The sequence below is a fragment of the Bos grunniens genome, chromosome 23, assembly GCF_055505025.1.
Source record: "Bos grunniens cultivar Pamir isolate PY7600 chromosome 23, Bosgru_T2T1.0, whole genome shotgun sequence".
Classification (NCBI taxonomy): domain Eukaryota; kingdom Metazoa; phylum Chordata; class Mammalia; order Artiodactyla; family Bovidae; genus Bos; species Bos grunniens.
In genome coordinates, this window is record NC_141187.1 from 32,030,118 (window position 1) to 32,051,629 (window position 21,512).

The 21,512-nt window shown below is 42.4% G+C and overlaps 1 protein-coding gene across 1 annotated transcript; it reads right to left on the reverse strand.

The window, feature by feature from the left end:
- Nucleotides 1–5,372: 5,372 nt before the first annotated feature.
- ZSCAN9 (zinc finger and SCAN domain containing 9) lies at nt 5,373–15,466 on the reverse strand. Its single transcript, XM_086369854.1, is given in 7 exon segments — nt 5,373–6,115; nt 10,000–10,663; nt 12,039–12,178; nt 13,486–13,498; nt 14,235–14,342; nt 14,345–14,381; nt 14,587–15,466. Coding segments are annotated over 6 exon segments (1,335 nt in total). The 5' UTR covers nt 15,007–15,466; the 3' UTR covers nt 5,373–6,115; nt 10,000–10,046.
- Nucleotides 15,467–21,512: the final 6,046 nt, after the last annotated feature.

Here is a 21,512-nt window from a genome sequence, read left to right on the forward strand (position 1 = left end):
GCCATGATCTTAGTTTTCTGAACCTTGAGTTTTAAGCCAACTTTTTCACTCTCCTCTTTCACTTTCATCAAGAGGCTTTTGAGTTCCTCTTCACTTTCTGCCATAAGGGTGGTGTCATCTGCATATCTGAGGTTACTGATATTTCTCCCAGCAATCTTGATGCCAGCTTGTGCTTCTTCCAGCCCAGCGTTTCTCATGATGTACTCTGCATAGAAGGTAAATAAGCAGGGTGACACTATACAGCCTTGATGTACTCCTTTTCCTATTTGGAACCAGTCTGTTGTTCCATGTCCAGTTCTAACTGTTGCTTCCTGACCTAAATATAGGTTTCTCAAGAGGCAGGTCAGGTGGTCTGGTATTCCCATCTCTTTCAGAATTTTCCACAGTTTATTGTGATTCACACAGTCAAAGGCTTTGGCATAGTCAATAAAGCAGAAATAGATGCTTTTCTGGAACTCTCTTGCTTTTTCTATGATCCAGCAGATGTTGGCAATTTGATCTCTTGTTCCTCTGCCTTTTCTAAAACCAGAAAATTTTAATACATTTCATACCAATACCTCAGCAAAATTTTGCAGTTTCAGTAATATTTGCTAATAAGAATGTGAAAAATTTTGAACTCATATACAGCTGATGGATGTGTAAGCTGGTGTGCTCATCTTAAAAGGCAATGTCAATATATACGGTAAGGTTGAGAATGATATACACATGGACTTAACAGCTTTAAATTATTTAACTTGTATGAGTCTTGAACATGAACAATTTTGTTAATTGAGTCACTTTTCAGAGCCAGACACTGTTTTAGGTATTCAGGATACAACATTGACAAAATAGGACAAAGATTTCTGACCTTATGAAATTTATATTCCAGTGGGGACTGACAAAAGATAAACAATGAGAAGAATACATAAATTTTAATAGGACATTATGAGAATGATGGTTTTTTAATAAAGGAATAAAAGTATAAGGACAAGACCTTGATCTTTTTTTTTTTTTAACCAGTCTATTCTACAGGATTGTTTATGTAGTTGGTAATCTTGAAAGATGAGATAACATATCCCAATGGTCAATTAGCAAGCTTGCTGCTAAGTCACTTCAGTCGTGTCTGACTCTGCGACCCCATAGACGGCAGCCCACCAGGCTCCCCCGTCCCTGGGATTCTCCAGGCAAGAACACTGGAGTGGGTTGCCATTTCCTTCTCCAATGCAGGAAAGTGAAAAGTGAAAGTGAAGTCATTCAGTCTCATCTGACTTTTAGCGACCCCATGGACTGCAGCCTACCATGCTCCTCCATCCATGGGATTTTCCAGGCAAGAGTACTGGAGTGGGGTGCCATTGCCTTCTCTGATTAGCAAGCTTACTTACTGCTTATTATAAAAGCTGAGTATTTTGTAAATTCAGATTTCCTGGATGCAACATAGGCACATTGTGTGTATAGCACCCACCTGAGCCCATCATGTCACCTCCTTGGGACTTGGGGGCAAGGGAAACTGATGCAAATATGATGATCTCATGCTGCTCGCCATCTATGAATAACAAGTGTTAGGCTTGTGATCTATAAGAAATGGGCTAAAGAAGTAATGATCAGGGCCTTATAACCTGAACCCATGCAACAAGACATGTAGAAGCACTGAAGACCCAAGGAGGACTGTCATAATAAGAAGGTTTCTGAGAATTGGAGAAGAAAAACAATTATGACTTTGAAACAGTATGGCTATAGGTGGGGGAGGATGTGGACATCCGTGCACTGGAGAAACACAATGAAATTCTGAGGGCAAAATGTGAAAGGCATTGGGCCTCCATGGAATCATATAAAATTCTTTCTTTCTGACCCAGGAAACTCATATTTTATGCCAGATTCCATGAAAGAATCACAGGCTCAATTAATTAGCTTGTTGAAAGTGAAAGTTGCTCAGTCATGTCTGACTCTTTGCAACCATGACCCCATGGACTACACAGTCCATAGCATTCTCCAGGCAGAATACTGGAGTGGGTAGCCTTTCCCTTCTCCAGGGGATCTTCTCAACCCAGGGATTGAATCTAGGTCTCCCACATCGCAGACAGATTCTTTACCAGCTGAGCCACCAGGGAAGCCCAAGAATACTGGAATGGGTAGCCTATCCCTTCTCCAGCAGATCTTCCCAACCCAGGAATCGAACCAGGATCTCCTGCATTGCAGGCAGATTCTTTACCAGCTGAGCTACCAGGGAAGCCCTAATTACTTGTTAGTAGAGTGAAATCCCAGACCCCCAAAATCTGAGAAAATATGTCCACCAGTCCTTGTTGATGTCCTTCTGGGCTTGTTTAGTCTTGGGTCAAGACCCTATTATGCATACACATAAATCTCAAGATTTGGAGCATTACTTATGAATTTTCCTTAGACATATATTCCCTTTCAATATTATGGTGATAAAGCTTTGCATGCATAACTGTTTTTTTAATAATTCTAATTTCCTCAAGGTATATACATACATACACTGGCATAGAAGGCCAGCACTCACTCTAGACACATTTTAACTCTCACACTGCTTTCACCTCTTGAGGAACAGTCACCTTGCTGCCAAACAAAATTAAAGATATTATGGCTAATTTGTAGACGCTTTAAAAATAGTTTATGAACTCCTCTCTGCAGTCAATTTTAAAGACCCCCTAAAGCTAAAAGACTCACTTCTCTGCTGAAACATAGAGAAATTCAGGGAGCTCAAGTTCCCCCATCTAATTAGTAGAAAAATTAGGATAGAAGCTTTGTACACAGAGTTTCAGTTATCCAGTAAGATTTTTACCCACCTATATGGTCAGAGGAGCCTGTCCATGGGGTTGCAAAGAGTTGGACACAATTGAGCGACTAAACACATAGACACACACTCACACACACACATTGTTTCTCATGAACAGTACCCCTCACCTATATCAATCAGCTGTTGTGCAGGTAACAATGGTGACTATCCTGGCTTGGGTAGTCCAGAGTCTCATAAATAAGACTGGAATTTCAGTCATACTTAAGGAAACAGATTCAGGACAGTAAATAACAGAATCTGAGGAAGTTGGAAAGGGGCAAATGACACCAATCACTTGGATAGGTACTGCCACTGTGAAAGGATACAATTATGAGCTGTGATAAAAGCCAGTCTTTGATGCAATCTCAAAGAGAAGTCCAGTATATTCCTTCTCTCTCCATTTCTCTACTTTTCTCCCAAAGGAATAGGGGCAAACCTGGAAACACCCCCGTTCAGTTCATTCAGTTCAGTCGCTCAGTCCTGTCCAACTCTTTGTGACCCCATGAATTGTAGCACGCCAGGCCTCCCTGTCCATCGCCAACTCCTGGAGTTCACTCAGACTCACGTCCATCGAGTCAGTGATGCCATCCAGCCATCTCATCCTCTCTCATCCCCCTCTCCTCCTGCCCCCAATCCCTCCCAGCATCAGAGTCTTTTCCAATGAGTCAACTCTTGGCATGAGGTGGCCAAAGTACTGGAGGTTCAGCTTTAGCATCATTCCTTCCAAAGAAATCCCAGGGCTGATCTCCTTCAGAATGGACTGGTTGGGTCTCCTTGCAGTCCAAGGGACTCTCAAGAGTCTTCTCCAACACCACACTTCAAAAGCATCAATTATTTGGTGCTCAGCCTTCTTCACAGTCTTGAATTCTATGAGTCAAAGAAAGGTTTCTAGGGGTGAACAGAATGTAGAAGACATCTAGATTTTTCTGAATTGAGGGTTGAATTCTGAGTTAACTTCTTGCTGGGTGAGCCTCAGAGAATCTTCTGCTTATAGCCTTCAACTAGCTCATCTGATATTAATAACTGTGACTTCCCTGGTGGCTCAGATGGTAAAGTGTCTGTCTACAATGTGGGAGACCTGGGTTCGATCCCTAGGTTGGGAAGTTCCCTGGAGAAGGAAATGGCGACCCACTCCAGTACTCCTGCCTAGAAAATCCCATGGACGGAGGAGCCTGATGTCCATGGGGTCACAAAGAGTCAGACATGACTGAGCGACTTCAGTTCACTTCACTTCATTCAACAATTAGTTCTATACCTTAAAAGTACTCCCAAAGCACTGGCTTCTGCTGCACTGGATATCATTTTGTCAGGATAGGCAGGGTGACCAGCAACTGGTCTGAGGGTGAGGACATCATCCAGAATGTGAAGAGGAAATGGTGATTGTGCTGGAGGATCTGGAGAGAGAACCTGGTAAACCAGGAGAGCCGATGAAAATGTTGATGTGGGACTGTGCGTGTGTGTGTGTGTCGGGGGGCGGGAGGTGTACGTGTGAAAAAAATCAAAGTTGGAGTCAGGGCTCTCTGAAAAGGCTCCACCACACCTGTTTCTTGTCATTCCACCACACATCAGGCAGTAGTTCTTAACTTTGTTTAGTTTTTGGACCCTTTTGAAAATATGATGGACACTATAGATTCTCAGTGTATTAAAATTAACCACTACCATAGTAATATCCTTTTGTATCTAAACATTTTTAATTACTCATAGATCCCAGCTCTTCCTCTCTGGCAGGAAGTAGGCAAGAAAGAGTTGTATGTTTCCAAACAGATTAGGAATCCCTGAAATTTCACCTCAGGTCCCACAAACCACACCTCCTTCAAGAGTCTAGTGAGGGGACAGGCTGCCCCTGGGAGCTCACCTCTTCTAGAAAGTCTCAGCTGACTTCAGTGGGAGGTGAGCCACTCTGCAGTAGTGAGACAGTTTCAGGTAGTCAAATGGACAGGTATGGATTTTTTTTTTTTAACAGGTATGGATTTTTTGCTTTTTCTCATTATATACATTTGTTTAAAAATGGATTGAATGCTAAGTTCGTACTTACTCCTTAGTTTACAAGGATAGAGCAACTAGAATCAGATGATAAAGTATCTCCTGAATTGATTCTCTTTAAACAGTTGTAATTAAAAAAAAATCTTGACTGTTGTTGATGTTTGACAGATCACTGACAGCTTTCACCTCCTATTTTCCCCTTCCTTTCTCCCCACATCTGAGTAAGTTTATAAGAAATATGCTTCCTCAGTTGGCACCTCAAGCTATGCAAGTCCTTACCTTATCTGTGTGTAAGAAGTATTTCCTGGGCCCATCCCCTAACCACAATAAAAACCAGGGCCACTAGCTCTTACCCTCCTTTGCACTGCTCGTGATGGTTTAGTCGCTAAGTCTTGTCTGCCTCTTGTGATACCATGGACTGTTATTTCCTTCTCCAGGAAGCTCCTTTTCTGAGCTTCCCTGGCTGTCTGCAATGCAGGAGACTTGGGCTTAATCCCTGTGTTGGGAAGATCCCCTGGAAGGAAATAGCAACCCACTCCAGTATTCTTGCCTAGAGAATTTCATGGACAGGGAAGCCTGGTGGCTACGTCCTTGGGGTCACAAAGAGTCGAATACAACTGAGTAACTAACACTTTAATATATCTGATAGAAAGCAAAATTTCAAATTCTGCCTTGGAAGTTTCAGTCTCAGCTCTCTTAACCTGTGACATCCTTTGCACTATTCAAGTCAATTCTGGACCAGCTTGGGTGCTGCCCTACTATCCCCCAAAAGTTCCTTGATTAGAATAAAACATTTTTCATTCATTCTTCATAACATCATCCCTAGTAATTGGAAGGGGGAGTCATACCACCTCTGTACAATAAGCACATTCACAGCTCAAAGAGAGGTAACACAAAGCGAAAGGGTCATGTAGTCCTCCATCCACCCCAGTTACCATGTTGACAGTCTGTTGCATATTTCCCCTACATGATCAAATCTTGACACATCCATAGCATTCTGGACCATTCTGGGTATATTCCTAGGCCCATCTTCATTCCTTCTACTAACAGATGTCCACTGTTTGAACTTTTCTTTCCTTATCCCACATACCTGTTCTGTGTCTGGCCATTACTTCTTTTGGCCCCTGGCATCACAGATTTCATCTTTCTCATGCCCTCCTCAAATTATTCCCTCTTCATATACTTTTCAGATACATACCAACTTCATATTCTTGCATTTCATTTGGAAGATTTTCTCCCTCCTAACAGGTCCCTTCTTTATACTGGATTATTATTTCAGATGGAAAACTCAGCAGTTCCAAAGAAAATATAGGGTTATACAGGACGGTATGTAGAACACTGGGAGCATTCACCAGCATCCTAAGTGTGAAAAAAAAAAAAAAAATGGACACAAGATCAGATTAGAACATCAGCAGACAACTCCAGACCTAAGTAACACAACAGAAAGGAAAGATTCAGGAGATTTAAGATGGTAGTTTTTAAAGCATCTATGGATGATGATCCAATGCTCTGATGTCTTATATTAATACTCAGGATAATGACGACTTTTTGTAATGCTAAAGATTGATGGGAGAGCACTAAGGGAATTTTGGGTGACTGAGCTTAAATGAGGAAATCTAAGAATACCAATATGAAGCATGACATTGTAAACAGTGGGATTTGGATTCAAAAGTCAAGGGTTTAACTGAAAAGCCCCGATGTAAGATGTTAACATTAGGGGAAGCTGGGTGAAGGGTACATGAGAACTCTACCACTTTTGTGGGGGGAGGGAAGTGACAAACAGCTTGTGGGATATTAGTTCCCCGACCATGGACTGAACTGGGGCCATGGCAGTGAAAGCCCCAGGTCCTAACCACTGGACTGCCAGGGAACTCCCTCTCTGCAACTTTTTTTTATAAGTCTAAAATTATTCCATAAGTTAAAAGTTTACTAAAAATAAAAGTCCAAAGGTTAAGCCTTGGCTCTAAGGTTTGGAACTTCTGAATCTTCAATTCCTCATCTGTAAAACAGGATAATAATACTCATTTTCCTGTGTGGTTGTTGTGAGAAGCAACTGTGGTGAAGTAAATGGAAGCACTCTTTGTGTCCAACTCTTTGTGACCCCCTTTTTTTCTTTTTTTTTTTCTTTTTTATTAAATTAAAAAAAATTTTTTTTTCTTTTTTTTTAAATTTTTTTTCTTTTTTAAATGAAAAAAAATTTTTTTATTTAAAAAACAAAAGAAAAAAAAAATGGAAGCACTCTGAGAACAGCGAAGCACCCAGCCAATGCTGGTCAGTGATCCAAGGAAGGATCACGCAGGTGTCAGAGGGAAGCAGCAGGCAGAAACAGTGTTTACTATGTGGGTACCAGTCACGGGGAACACCAAAGACCCCTTTATTGTAAAACATCAGCAGCACTCTATGTGATCTTTAGGAATTAAACACAGATATAGGTCTATTCCAAATCCTGAAAGATGATGCACTCAATATGCCAGCAAATTTGGAAAACTCAGCAGTGGCCACAGGACTGGAAAAGATCCGTTTTCATTCCAATCCCAAACAAAGGCAATGCCAAAGAATGCTCAAACTACTGCACAATTGCACTCATCTCACACACTAGTAAAGTAATGCTCAAAATTCTCCAAGCCAGGCTGCAGCAATATGTGAACTGTGAACTTCCTGATGCTCAACCTGGTTTTAGAAAAGGCAGAGGAACCAGAGATCAAATTGCCAACATCCGCTGGATCATGGAAAAAGCAAGAAAGTTCCAGAAAAACATCTATTTCTGCTTTATTGACTATGCCAAAGCCTTTGACTGTGTGGATCACAATAAACTGTGGAAAATTCTGAAAGAGATGGGAATACCAGACCACCTGACCTGCCTCTTGAGAAATTTGTATGCAGGTCAGGAAGCAACAGTTAGAACTGGACATGGAACAACAGACTGGTTCCAAATAGGAAAAGGAGTACATCAAGGCTGTATATTGTCACCCTGTTTATTTAACTTCTATGCAGAGTACATCATGAGAAACGCTGGACTGGAATCAAGATTGCCGGGAGAAATATCAATAACCTCAGATATGCAGATGACACCACCCTTATGGCAGAAAGTGAAGAGGAACTCAAAAGCCTCTTGATGAAAGTGAAAGTAAGAGAGTGAAAAAGTTGGCTTAAAGCTCAACATTCAGAAAACTAAGATCATGGCATCCGGTCCCATCACTTCATGGGAAATAGATGGGGAAACAGTGGAAACAGTGTCAGACTTTATTTTTTTAGGCTCCAAAATCACTGCAGATGGTGACTGCAGCCATGAAATTAAAAGGCGCTTACTCTTTGGAAGGAAAGTTATGACCAACCTAGATCGCATATTCAAAAGCAGAGATATTACTTTGCCAACAAAGGTCCATCTAGTCAAGGCTATGGTTTTTCCAGTAGTCATGTATGGATGTGAGAGTTGGACTGTGAAGAAGGCTGAGCATCAAAGAATTGATGCTTTTGAACTGTGGTGTTGGAGAAGACTCTTGAGAGTCCCTTGGACTGCAAGAAGATCCAACCAGTCCATTCTGAAGGAGATCAGCCCTGGGTGTTCTTTGGAAGGAATGATGCTAAAGCTGAAACTCCAGTACTTTGGCCACCTCATGCGAAGAGTTGACTCATTGGAAAAGACTCTGATGCTGGGAAGGATTGGGGGCAAGAGGAGAAGGGGACGAGAGAGGATGAGATGGCTGGATGGCATCACTGACTCGATGGACATGAGTCTGAGTGAACTCCGGGAGTTGGTGATGGACAGGGAGGCCTGGAGTGCTGCGATTCATGGGGTCGCAAAGAGTCGGACACGACTGAGGGACTGATCTGATCTGATCTGATAGGTCGTCCTAGTATGTTGGCTGTGGCACTGCCATTTATTAATACATTTTTAGAAAATGTTAGCAGTCATCTCAAAGAGAATAAATAAGAGGGATGGGGCTAGTAAGAAACAGGAAAGGGCAAAGGAACCAAAGGGAAATCAGCAGCTTCAAAACCCCAAACATTCCTTTTATGGATGTCCCCAGATCAAAACACCAATATCCACTGGATCATTGAAAAAACAAGAGAGTTCCAAAAAAAAAATCTACTTCTGCTTTATTGACTATGCCAAAGCCTTTGAGTGTGTGGATCAAAACAAACTGTGGAAAATTCTTCAAGAGATGGGAATACCAGACCCCCTGATCTGCCTCCTGAGAAATCTGTATGCAGATCAAGAAGCAAGTCAGAACTGGACATGGAACAACAGACTGGTTCCAAATTGGGAACGGAGTAGGTCAAGTCTGTATATTGTCACCCTGCTTATTTAACTTATATGCAGAGTACATTATGCAAAATGCTGGGCTGGATGAAGCACAAGCTGGAATCAAGATTGCCGGGAGAAATATCAATAACCTCAGATATGCAGATGACACCATGCTGATGGCACAAAGTGAAGAAGAACTAAAGAGGCTCTTGATGCAAGTGAAAGAGGACAGTGGAAAAAGTTGGCTTAAAGGTCAACATTCAGAAAACTAAGATCATGGCATCTGGTCCCATCACTTCATGGAAGATAGTTGGGGAAATAATGGAAACAGTGACAGACTTTATATTTTTGGGCTCCAAAATCACTGCAGATGGTGACAGCAGCCCTGAAATTAAAAGACGCTTGCTCCTTGGAAGAAAAGTCATGACCAACATAGACAGAATATTAAAAAGCAGAGACATTACTTTGCTGACAAAGGTCCGTCTAGTCAAAGCTATGGTTTTTCCAGTAGTCATATATGGATGTGAGAGTCAGACTCTAAAGAAAGCTGGGTACTGAAGAATTGATGCTTTTGAACTGTGGTGCTGGAGAAGACTCTTGAGAGTCCCTTGGTCAGCAAGGAGATCCAACCAGTCCATCCTAAAGGAAATCAGTCCTGAATGTTCATTGGAAGGACTGATGCTGAAGCTGAAACTCCAATACTTTGGCCACCTGATGCGAAGAACTGACTCATTTGAAAAGACCCTGCCTCTGGGAAAGACTGAAGGTGGGAGGAGAAGGGGATGACAGAGGATGAGATGGTTGGATGGCATCACCAACTCAATGGACATTGAGTTTGCATAAACTCTGGGAGTTGGTGATGTACAGGGAGGCCTGGCGTGCTGTAGTCCATGGGGTCGCAAAGAGTCAGACACAACTGAGCAACTGAACTGAACTGAGACCAAAACACATTTTGTGGAGACAGGAAGAAAGGTGTTTTCTAGTCTTTACCTACCCCACGTGACTTGGCGAGTGATCCGGAAAACTTGCACACAGCTTGTATTAGGCCAGCTCAGCCACCAGGTGGATCTTCTGATGGCGGATGAGGTTGCAGTGGTGGTTAAAGCTCTTCCCACACTGGTTGCAATGATGAGGGCGCTCCCCAGTGTGGCTTCTCTGATGCTCGATGAGAAATGAGCGCTGACTGTAGCTCTTGTTGCACTGGCTGCACTGATATGGCTTTTCTCCCTTGTGGATTCTCTTATGCTGGATGAGACTGGCACTCTGGCTGAAGGCCTTTCCACACTCCTTACAGTGGTACCGTTTCTGAATATTGTGGATTCCTCTGTGATTTAAAAGACCCGAACTCTGACTGAAGGTTTTCCCACACTCATTACACTCATAGGGTCTTTCTCCAGTGTGAACTCTTTGATGTCGAACCAGACCCGAGCTCTGAGCAAAGCTCTTTCCACATTCCTCGTATCTGTGTGGTCCGGTTCCTACAGGACTTCCCCAGTGCCTCTCTACCCCACCCTTATGTTCACTGACTTCTCCATGTTGGGGCCCCTGCTGTGATTCCTCCCAGGTTTGTCCATAAGACACTTTCCCACATGGTTCCACTCTCTTAGGACAATGTTTCCTTAGCACCAACTCCCTGTCCTCAGTCTGGGTCATTCCACCTGAAACAAACAAACAAAAAGACCAGGTAAATGTCACTTGTTCCCTGAGCCTAGTGATGAATGGGCTGCTATGTGAACAGAAATGCAAGGTGCTGCTGCTTCTTTTTCTTTTTAATCTATGTATTTATTTGGCTGCAGGGGTCTTAGTTGTGGCACATGAGATCTTTGATCTTCATTGTGGCATGCAGAATCTTTTTTTTTAGCTGTGACATATGAACTCTTAGGTGCTGCACGTGGGATCTAGTTCCCTGACCAGAGATCAAACCCAGGTCCCTGCATTGGGAGCACAGAATCTTAGCCACTGGACAATCAAGGAAGTCCCAAGTGAGGTACTTCTATTCTGATGTCACAGAGTCGGAAGGAGGTTACAAACTGAGGGGCCAGTGTGGCAACACCTTCTTCCCTACAAACGAGGGAAGTTTGCCCTCTTTGGCAAAATGCAGCTAGGTGTCCCCACATGGATGAGGCCTGAAGAAATTTTTTAAATATTCTTCACAAGAAGAGAATGGTCAGGATCTGAGTGGCTTCTCCGGAGTCTTCCCTGAGAATTCCCTCCACACTGTGATGCAGGGAGCCTCACAGTGACCCTTTCTAAAGAAAGTTATTTTGTGTAGACCTCCGATCATTTGGTCATTTATGGAAAAAGTGCTGAGCTTCTCCTATTCTAGGTGCTGTAGGAAGTACTTTACTCTTTCTAATCTGTAATCATCCTGGGTGCATCCCCAGGACAAAGCCTCAGCTCTAGTGCTTCTCTCTTCCTGGAAACTCTGACCTCAGAGCTCATTCTCTCACTTCCTTGAAGTTTTCACTCAATTCTCACCTTCTCAATTCTTCCACTTAAAACTACACTCTGTGTGCCCCATCCATAGCAGTCAAATTCCCTGTATGCTCTATTTGTGCTTTATTCTGTAACACCACCTTCTAACAAATTATATCATCTTATTTACATGCTTATTATTTGTCTCCCCCTTGCTATATACAATCTTATCTCCATGGGAACAAGATCTTTCTGGTTTATTCCCTGAGAATCTTGGCTGGTGCACAGTGGTGGCTCAATAAATATTTGTTGAATATTTAGAGAAATGATTAAAATCAATGTTACTACTATGGCCTGAACTGACTGACCCAGGAGCTGGTGCTGAGGCAAAGGCTGTTCCACAGAACTGGTTCACGATGGACAATAGTCAACCAACCTAATTAGCCCGCCTCTATTTAGATGAGTTGAAGGTGAGGATGGAGAAGGGCTGCTGTGAATCCTTAGGATGTCTTGGGTTCCCCACATGTGATCACCACTTTGCAACTCAGAAAAACCCAAAACATTAGACTCTTTCTCTGATATCTAACTGCACTGTCCCTCACACTCCTGGATAGGTACCTCTTAGGACTCCTCTGGGATGAGACCAGGGTTCTCCACTTCCTTTTAGCTGGGAGATGACAACAGGTTTGCAAAACAGAAATGTGTCTGCAGAGAAGAAATGGGCCACAAGTGAGACCAGTACTGCCCTTTTGCTCAAACTTTACATTTACATCTGAAATGTACAAGGGGACTGGGTAGAATATAAAAGCCAAGACATTTCCCACTTTTTAATAATTATCATTTATACAGTGTTCCATGAGTTATGAAGCACTTTCATGTATATTATCAAACTAACCACAAAACCTGTTCATGTTAGTATCCCACTTCTTAAAAGAACTAAAGATATGCAAAGGAGTCTGTCTATAGCTAGACAGACTATATTTAGAAAGAAATCTGGAAAACACACAGCAATTTGACAAGAATATTTACTCCTGCTGAGTTGGACTTGAAGGAGAACTTTTACTTTTTACTATGTAAACTTGTTTATTTGGGGGATTCTTTACTATCTGTACGCATTTTAAAAGAAACTCAAATTCAATGATGTAAAGTAACTTTAAATGTTGCTTGGCTAAAAAACTGAAGAGCTGGAACTTGGATTTGGTCCTTGTAATCTGAAGTACTTCCTACATTGCTTTTACAAAATGGGCTTTTCCTGAATGTACAACACACGTGTGTACTGACAGTGCTGTAGGGAGCACTCTCTGATCTGTAGAAGCCCTCTGGATACTCTCCTGTAGCCACTGTAGATGCTTAACACATATTAGTTGAATGAATGAATGACCAGATGGATGGATGGATGGATAGATGGATGAAGGACTTACTCAGATGTGCCGTGGAAGAAGGGTTCTCAGCAGGGTTCTAGATGCAGGCTTGGAAGGTAGAAGAAAGGAAAAAATGGCCGAAAAATGAGAAGTCCAAGTTCATGGGGAGAGGAAGAAGAAACTAACAAAGGAACTGACTGGAAAGATGCCCATTAAGGAGGAAGATGAAACCAGAAGGAATTTTAGTAAGATGAGGTCATGGGAGTCAGAGGAAGGTCTGCAGCAGGCACAGAATTACTCATCAAATATAGTTTTAATTTAAATTAAGAGATGTATTCCAAAATCATAACTGTGTGATTGCTAGGGTAAATGAAATAAATAGAAGCTGGAAACAGAACGACAAGAGAAGTTGTAGCTTTGATACACATGGGGTAATGTGAAAATGAAAACAGGAGACCTCTGCTGTGGATGGATTACCAGAAGGATAACAAAAAGTCAGTAAGAGGCTGTGATGTTATATGTGGGCAATTAGATTGGATTTGGAGCCAATTGTGCAGGGAGAGTTAGAATGGGAAGGCAACTGACTCAGCCCCAAGTACCTAGTTCTATACCCACTGGTGCCCAGTGCTGACGCCACTAAGAAGATTACATACCAAAAAAATGGCAAGGTCTATTCCATCGGATTCTCTCATCCGGTCTGCCACCTACTAAGTATATCTCATATCTCTTGACTGCAAATGTAAACCCAAATCGACAAGGGTGGCCCTGATAATTTCTGATAACAGTTACAATATATTAAGCATAATGTGTGCCACGTGTTTTTCACAAATTGTGTTCAATGTTAGCAGCGACCTTTTGAGGTACATATTTGTTATTGACTGAACTGTGTCATGCCTACCCCAAATTCATCTATTGAAGCCTTAACTGTATTTGAAGATAGGGTTTTCAGAGAGGTAATTAAGGTAATTAAAGGTGGGGTCCTAATCCCATAGGACTGATGTCCTTATAATAAGAAGAAGAGATACCCGAGTACTTTCTTGCTCTCTCTCTCCTCTTCTCTCCACAGCCATGGGTAGAGAGAAATGCCCATGTGAGGACATAGCGAGAAGGCAGCTCTCTACAGTCCAGGAATAGAAGTCTCACTAGATACCAACTCTGATGGCATCCTGATCTTGAATTTCTAGCCTCCAAAACTATGAGAAAATAAACTTCTGTTGCTTAAGCCAGTCAGTCTGTGATATTCTGTTATGGCAGGCTGAGCAGACTTTTTGCAGATGAAGAAACCTTGATGAACTGGTTAAGTAACCTGCCCAAGTAAAAGCAGCTTCCAGAAACTCTTAGCATTGCTGGTAGAGCATTTTGTCACCCCCTGGTTTCCCAGCTCTGGTTTTTCTGTCCATCTGTGCTTGACCAGGTGGGATATGTTCAACACCAGATAAATCCTGTCCCTCACCTGTCTCTCCGATAGGGTGGGGCTCCTGAGCAGAGTCAAGCGTGAGTTGGGGCTCCTTAGGCTGGGACTGAAGGGCCAGTGACATATGTGCTTCCAGAGACACTGCCCTTTAGAAAGGACTTCTTGTTCCTGTCTGTAGGCTACCATCTAGAAACAAAGAAACAAGATTTATTTTTTTTAAGATATAAGATTTGAACTCTGAAGAAATTAACTGTCTAAAGAAACACTTTTCAGAAAGACACAGAAAGCAAGGTCTTATTTAATCACCAAAGTCAAGGGGATACAAAGCAGAGGACACAGAGATCCTTGGTGATCGACACATATTCTTTCCCTGGTGAATCTCCCTTCCTACCTCGTGTTGCGGTTCATCGAGCTCTCTCTCCAGATCCTCTAGCAAAATCACTGCTTCTTCCCCACTCTCTGGACAGTGTTCCCGCATCCAGCCCTGCAGCTCTTGGGGCAGGATGGACAGGAACTGCTCCAGCACTAGCAGGTCCAGGATCTGTTTCTTCGTGCTCACATGTGGCCTTAAGCACTGGTAGCAAAGTTTCCGGAGTCGAGTGAGAGCCTGTCTTGGTCCAGGAGTCTCCTGGTAGCAGAGCTGTCGAAAGTGCCTTCGGGAGATCTCTCTTGCCAGTGAATTACTGCGTTTCAGTCTGGATTCCTGTTTTTGAGGATGACTTTCTGCCTCCACTTTTTCTGTCAGAAGTTCCTCCCAAACCTTGGGAGCTTGCATATCCAGGCATAAAATCTCCTTGGAGTCTATATTCATCTTGACCTTGAATAGCTTAAAAGGCACCCTCTAGCTGGAGTTATGAGTTAGAAACACCTTTGGAAGTTCCCTCCTTTTAATCAGTAAAAGTCATTGTTTAGGTAGAAAAATGGCAACAGTTAATGATAGAAACTTATAATCAATTGTTATAGACCTAAACCTCTTCACTGAAAGTAGTGACTTGCTGACCAAAGAATGAAATAATGGGATAAATAAGGTCATAATGTACAAAAAGCAGACTTTCAAGTTACCAAGACCTCAGTTTTATTCTGATTCTTTTACCAATTGTGCAATCTTGTGCCAATTTCTTATCTTCTTTCAATCTCAGTTTTTTAATGTGAAAAAGAAATAGCAATAATATCTTACAGAGTTCCTGGAGGAATTAGGGACCAAACATCACTCAGAATGGTTAAAAAGTTCAGACTCATTGTAAAAAAGTTAAATTAGAGAGGAAAAAAAAAGAAAACTGTTTCTTGTCTTAGACTAAATGAATGAACTTACTTTTACTGAAATCTTTACATGAGTTTTTAAAATTAATCTTCAAAACAACCACTAAGGACAGTTTCATTTTCACTAAATTTACAGAAAGGAAAGCTTAGGTAGACTGCAAATTCTCTAAGTTTTCCACACTGCTCCGCTGATTCTCAGAGTAACAGCCAACACTGCACAACACCCTACAACATGCTTTCAGATACAAGACCACATTTAATCCTCACAATTACCCTCTGAGGTTTGATTACAACCACTATTTCACTAGATAAGAAATGCGGGCCAAGGGAAGTTAAGGAGGTTGCTTATGGTTAAATTATTTATCAGGACAGTCCTAGGAATCTACAGAAGCCCAAGGGAGAAGTCTGCTCACACCCAGGCAGGGCCTGATTCCCAAGAGGGCTGTCTCCAAAACGTCAGGAAGAGCAGCCCAGCAGCAGAATTTCAGCGTTACTGGCCCTGGGGCAGACATCTGGGGAATCGGAATCCAGGGTTAAGCGGTGGGAGGGGGAGGATAGGGAGCCCTGATAATGTATCTTTAATCCCTAGGCTCCCCAGGGATTTATATGCACTCCAAGGTTTGGGAATCAGTGAACCATGGGAAAGGGAATTGGAAAACGTCACATTCTTCACTGGAAAATCAGTCCATTCAACGCCCCTTTATCTGCTTTTAGAACCAAAGAGTGAGAGTATTACACACCGGCTGTCCAAGAGGAAGGCCACAAATTTGTCCTCAACTTCCTTGTACCCAGATATTTTCCCAGACTTCAGGCATTTCCTGTCCTGAGTCCTAATCCTGCTGCGGTTATTCACAGGGAAGACCCTTCGTCCCGGCAACCCTCTCCCGCGCAAGGTATTCCCAGCCTGGGAGACTGATCGGCTCTAGGTCTCCAGCCTCGACCACCGCCCGCTCCCCTCCAGCCTCCCCGAGCCGAGGTTCACTTTTCACATCCCTTTCTCAGCCACACCCACTCCACCCAGGTTCTCCAGACCGTCTCTGCAGACCTGGAAAAGGCGAGGGGGTGGGGTGGTGGGGTGTCCCGCCCCAGCACTGGGAGGAGCACGCCGGGAACAGCAGCCCGGCGGGGAAGAAGCCAGCCCACCTCGGGGCCCACTGCGCACAGGCACTTCCGGTCGGTCTAGGATTCCGAGTCTCATTTCCTACCTCCTGCGCGTGCCTCACCTGGAAAAGTGAAAGTGAAGTCGCTCAGTCGTGTCCGACTCTTTGCGACCCCATGGACTGTAGTCTACCAGGCTCCTCCGTCCATGGGGTTTTCCAGGCAAGAATACTGGAGTGGGTTGCTATTTCCTTCTCCCCCAATTTCCTGAGCATCCATGTGGTATCAATGGTGAATCACATAATCAGAATTCCATACGTGTGTGGACCCCAGTTAGGTTTTAAACTGAAAACAGAGAGGAAGCACAGACCATAATTATTGAACATGATTTAAAAAAAAACCAACAACATTAAAAAAAGTAATACACGAATTACGGTTTTTAAAAAACCTAAGACAATGCCAAAATTAATAAAGGGTGGGAATCCCCCCTGTCCCTCTTTAGCCTCACTTCCTTGAGGTAAACAGTCAACTGCCGTTAGCTTGGAATTTTCATATATAGTTCTGATTTCTCACATACATTAGGAGATAGATGGATAGATAGGCATTAAGCTATTTTACAATTAGCTTCCCCCACCCCCATCACTTACTTTAACGTTTTCGTGTCATGTATCTCAGACATCTTTATGGGTCATGTTGGTCTAGCTCATTTAGTGGCTGTGTAATAGTACATCAAGCACCTGCCTCCCAATTTATTTGCCCAGACCCCTACATATTGATAGAGGTCTTCTTTCCTTCCTCCCGCTGCACCCTCCCCCTACCCCCAACAGTTGTCTGGATTTCCAGTAGTGTTGGGTTGCCAAAAAGTATTGGGTTCCGAAAAATTTTTTTGGCCAATGCAACAAATACAAAATCAATCCAAAATCAGTTACATTAGGTTTACTGGTACAAAGGAGTACAATTATAAGTAGTTAGTCATTCTTCAATTTTATTATGCCAACAGAACAGCGGCATTTCATAGATTAAACTATGTTTTGTTTTAACAGGACCTCATTATTTATTTTATCACAGCAGTAAGAAAGCATCTTGCATGCATGCTAATGGAGGTTCCATGATGGGTTTTAACTCCAAAACTGCAGCTGTATAAATTTCTTTAGTTGTTTTCCTCAATGTTGCCACCTGAAGGCATTAAATAAACTCAGGCTTCATCCTTTACTTTGACTTCTTCCAAATATCCAATAACTGTGTAATAATTGGAGAAGGCAATGGCACCCCACTCCAGTACTCTTGCCTGGAAAATCCCATGGATGGAGGAGCCTGGTAGGCTGCAGTCCATGGGGTCGCTAAGAGTCAGACACGACTGAGTGACTTCATTTTCACTTTCATGCATTGGAGAAGGAAATGGCAACCCACTCCAGTGTTCTTGCCTGGAGAATCCCAGGGACGACGGGCTGCCGTCTATGGGGGCGCACAGAGTTGGACACGACTGAAGTGACTTAGCAGCAGCAGTGTAATCATTAAGAGCACCAGCATGAAGAAAATTTGCCCCAAATTCTGATCACTTTCTCCAATATACCTCACATGCAAAGCCCTCAGTACAACTTTCCTAAAAACCATATAATGAGAATAAATGCTCACCTTCTCTTGGGCTTTAAATATATTATTCTCTTCCATTTTTTATGCCCATCTGCAACAAGTAAGCACAGTTACCATATGCTTAAATATCTCATTGACAGTTGATTAGGCTCTACAACTGGTTTGTGTGATTTTTAAGTAGATACATTATGGGACTCAGGCCAATTCGACTTAGGGTCAAGTGAACAGCACGCTGGACTTCCTTATAGTTAAACAGCTAGGAGAATGTCTCTCTCCTGCTTTTCTGTCTGGAGGAAGATTGGCCTGCAGCAGTACCTTGATGAGTATCCTAGGACAGAAGGGATTATTTTTAACTTAGAATTGGGAACCTCTACTGAAAATATTTAAAATGCCACTCAACTTAAGGACAAGAAGAAATGCTGATTACTCAGCTAGCAAAAACATTGAGGGTCATCTGAACCTGGAAACAGGCATATTGGGATACTGACTCTACTGTGTGTTTTATCATAAGTTCAAAAAGAAGAAGAATGAGAAGGAAGAGAAAATATTTGGAGGATTGGTAGCAAAGAAAAGTAAGGAACTAGCTGGCAGGTGAATAGACTCAAGTGTAAAAATATTTGTGTCCCATATGAATCTTCACTAACCCACCATGTGAGAGGTTTCAGTAAGAAGTGGGGAAGCTGATCTCCCCATGGATGTCAGCAACTGCTTATTTAGCTACTTCAGGTTTTGGTCAAGGAACTTTTGAACATGGTGACCTTGACTACCATGATGGAAGATGTGCATAGACTAAAAAGAAAGAAGCTTTATTTCACTAAAGCTAATCCAGACATCACCACTGTTGAGCTGCAACCACAGTATGGTATAATATCCCAGTAGGAACAGCCAGTCACCTAGGGTCAAATTGATTACATTGGACTCTCTATGAATCTGCCAGCCAATGCAAGAGGCACTGGAGGGGCAGGTTCAATCCCTGGGTGGGAAAGATCTCCTGGAGAAAGAAATAGCAACCCACTCCAGTATGCTTGCTGGGAAAATCCCAGGGACAGAGGAGCCTGGTGGGCTACAGTCCATGGGGTCTTAAAAAGTCGGACACGACTGAGTACCTGAGCACATACTCTGTGACAGAGAAAACAAAATTTTACTTCAAAGCAGTAGACATTTGTGTCAGGTGTCTATTGGATTTCTGTGCCATGTTTCTGTCAGTACTGACCTGATGAAAGCCCTATTTATGCCAGCCCCAAATTAGTTGGGTATTAACATGAAACGATTTTCCCCCAATCTCTATTTTTAATTGGGTATTTGTGAATCCTTTCTTGTCCTTTACTGATAGTTTGACAGATCCCATAGCTTTCTGGCTAATTTTCTCTATTAAAGGTCTCATCCAAATTTGTTTCTAATTTAAAATTGCATTATCTATTGAAATAGTTATAGAGCCATGGTTTCAAAGAACAAAAAGTACAGAAGAGACTACATTGAAACATTTCCCTTTGATTTTTCTCTTCTGTTGAGCTTGACAATGGTATCGTTGTTCCACAGGAGAATGTTCTTGTTTATTAAAGATGAGAACTGAAGAACAAGGGTGGTATGTCATGATGTCTATAATTTACTATAAAGTACTTCGGCAGAGAGTGTGTGAGAGAGAGCACAAATATGGCAAAAAGAACACTTATAAATGTAGGTGAGTATACGGATGTGACTGGTGATAGAAGCAAGGGCCGATGCTGTAAAGAGCAATATTGCATAGGAACCTGGAATGTCAGGTCCATGAATCAAGGCAAATTGGAAGTGGTCAAACAAGAGATGGCAAGAGTGAATGTTGACATTCTAGGAATCAGCAAACTGAAATGGACTGGAATGGGTGAATTTAACTCAGATGACCATTATATCTACTACTGCGGGCAGGAATCCCTCAGAAGAAATGGAGTGGCCATCATGGTCAACAAAAGAGTTCGAAATGCAGTACTTGGATGCAATCTCAAAAACGACAGAATGATCTCTGTTCGTTTCCAAGGCAAATCATTCAATATCACAGTAGTCCAAGTCTATGCCCCAACCAGTAATGCTGAAGAAACTGAAGTTGAATGGTTCTATGAAGACCTACAAGACCTTTTAGAACTAACACCCAAAAAAGATGTCCTTTTCATTATAGGGGACTGGAATGCAAAAGTAGGAAGTCAAGAAATACCTGGAGTAACAGGCAAATTTGGCCATGGAATACAGAATGAAGCAGGGCAAAGACTAATAGAGTTTTGCCAAGAAAATGCACTGGTCAGAACAAACACCCTCTTCCAACAACACAAGAGAAGACTCTATACATGGACACCACCAGATGGTTAATACCGAAATCAGATTGATTATATTCTTTGCAGCCAAAGATGCAGAAGCTCTATACAGTCAGCAAAAACAAAACCAGGAGCTGACTGTGGCTCAGACCATGAACCCCTTATTGCCAAATTCAGACTTAAATTGAAGAAAGTAGGGAAAACCACTAGACCATTCAGGTATGACCTAAATCAAATCCCTTATGATTATACAGTGGAAGTGAGAAATAGATTTAAGGGCCTAGATCTGATAGAGTGCCTGATGAACTATGGAATGAGGTTCGTGACATTGTACATGAGACAGGGATCAAGACCATTCCCATAGAAAAGAAATGCAAAAAAGCAAAATGGCTGTCTGGGGAGGCCTTACAAATAGCTGTGAAAAGAAGAGAAGCGAAAAGCAAAGGAGAAAAGGAAAGATATAAACATCTGAATGCTGAGCTCCAAAGAATAGCAAGGAGAGATAAGAAAGCCTTCTTCAGCGATCAATGCAAAGAAATAGAGGAAAACAACAGAATGGGAAAGACTAGGGATCTCTTCAAGAAAATCAGAGATACCAAAGGAACATTTCATGCAAAGATGAGCTTGATAAAGGACAGAAATGGTATGGACTTAACAGAAGCAGAAGATATTAAGAAGAGATGGCAAGAATACACAGAAGAACTGTACAAAAAAGATCTTCATGACCCAGATAATCACAATGGTGTGATCACTGACCTAGAGCCAGACATCCTGGAATGTGAAGTCAAGTGGGCCTTAGAAAGCATCACTACGAATAAAGCTAGTGGAGGCGATGGAATTCCAGTTGAACTATTCCAAATCCTGAAAGATGATGCTGTGAAAGTGCTGCACTCAATATGCCAGCAAATCTGGAAAACTCAGCAGTGGCCACAGGACTGGAAAAGATCCGTTTTCATTCCAATCCTAAAGAAAGGCAATGCCAAAGAATGCTCAAACTACCGCACAATTGCACTCATCTCAAACGCTAGTAAAGTTATGCTCAAAATTCTCCAAGCCAGGCTGCAGCAATATGTGAACCGTG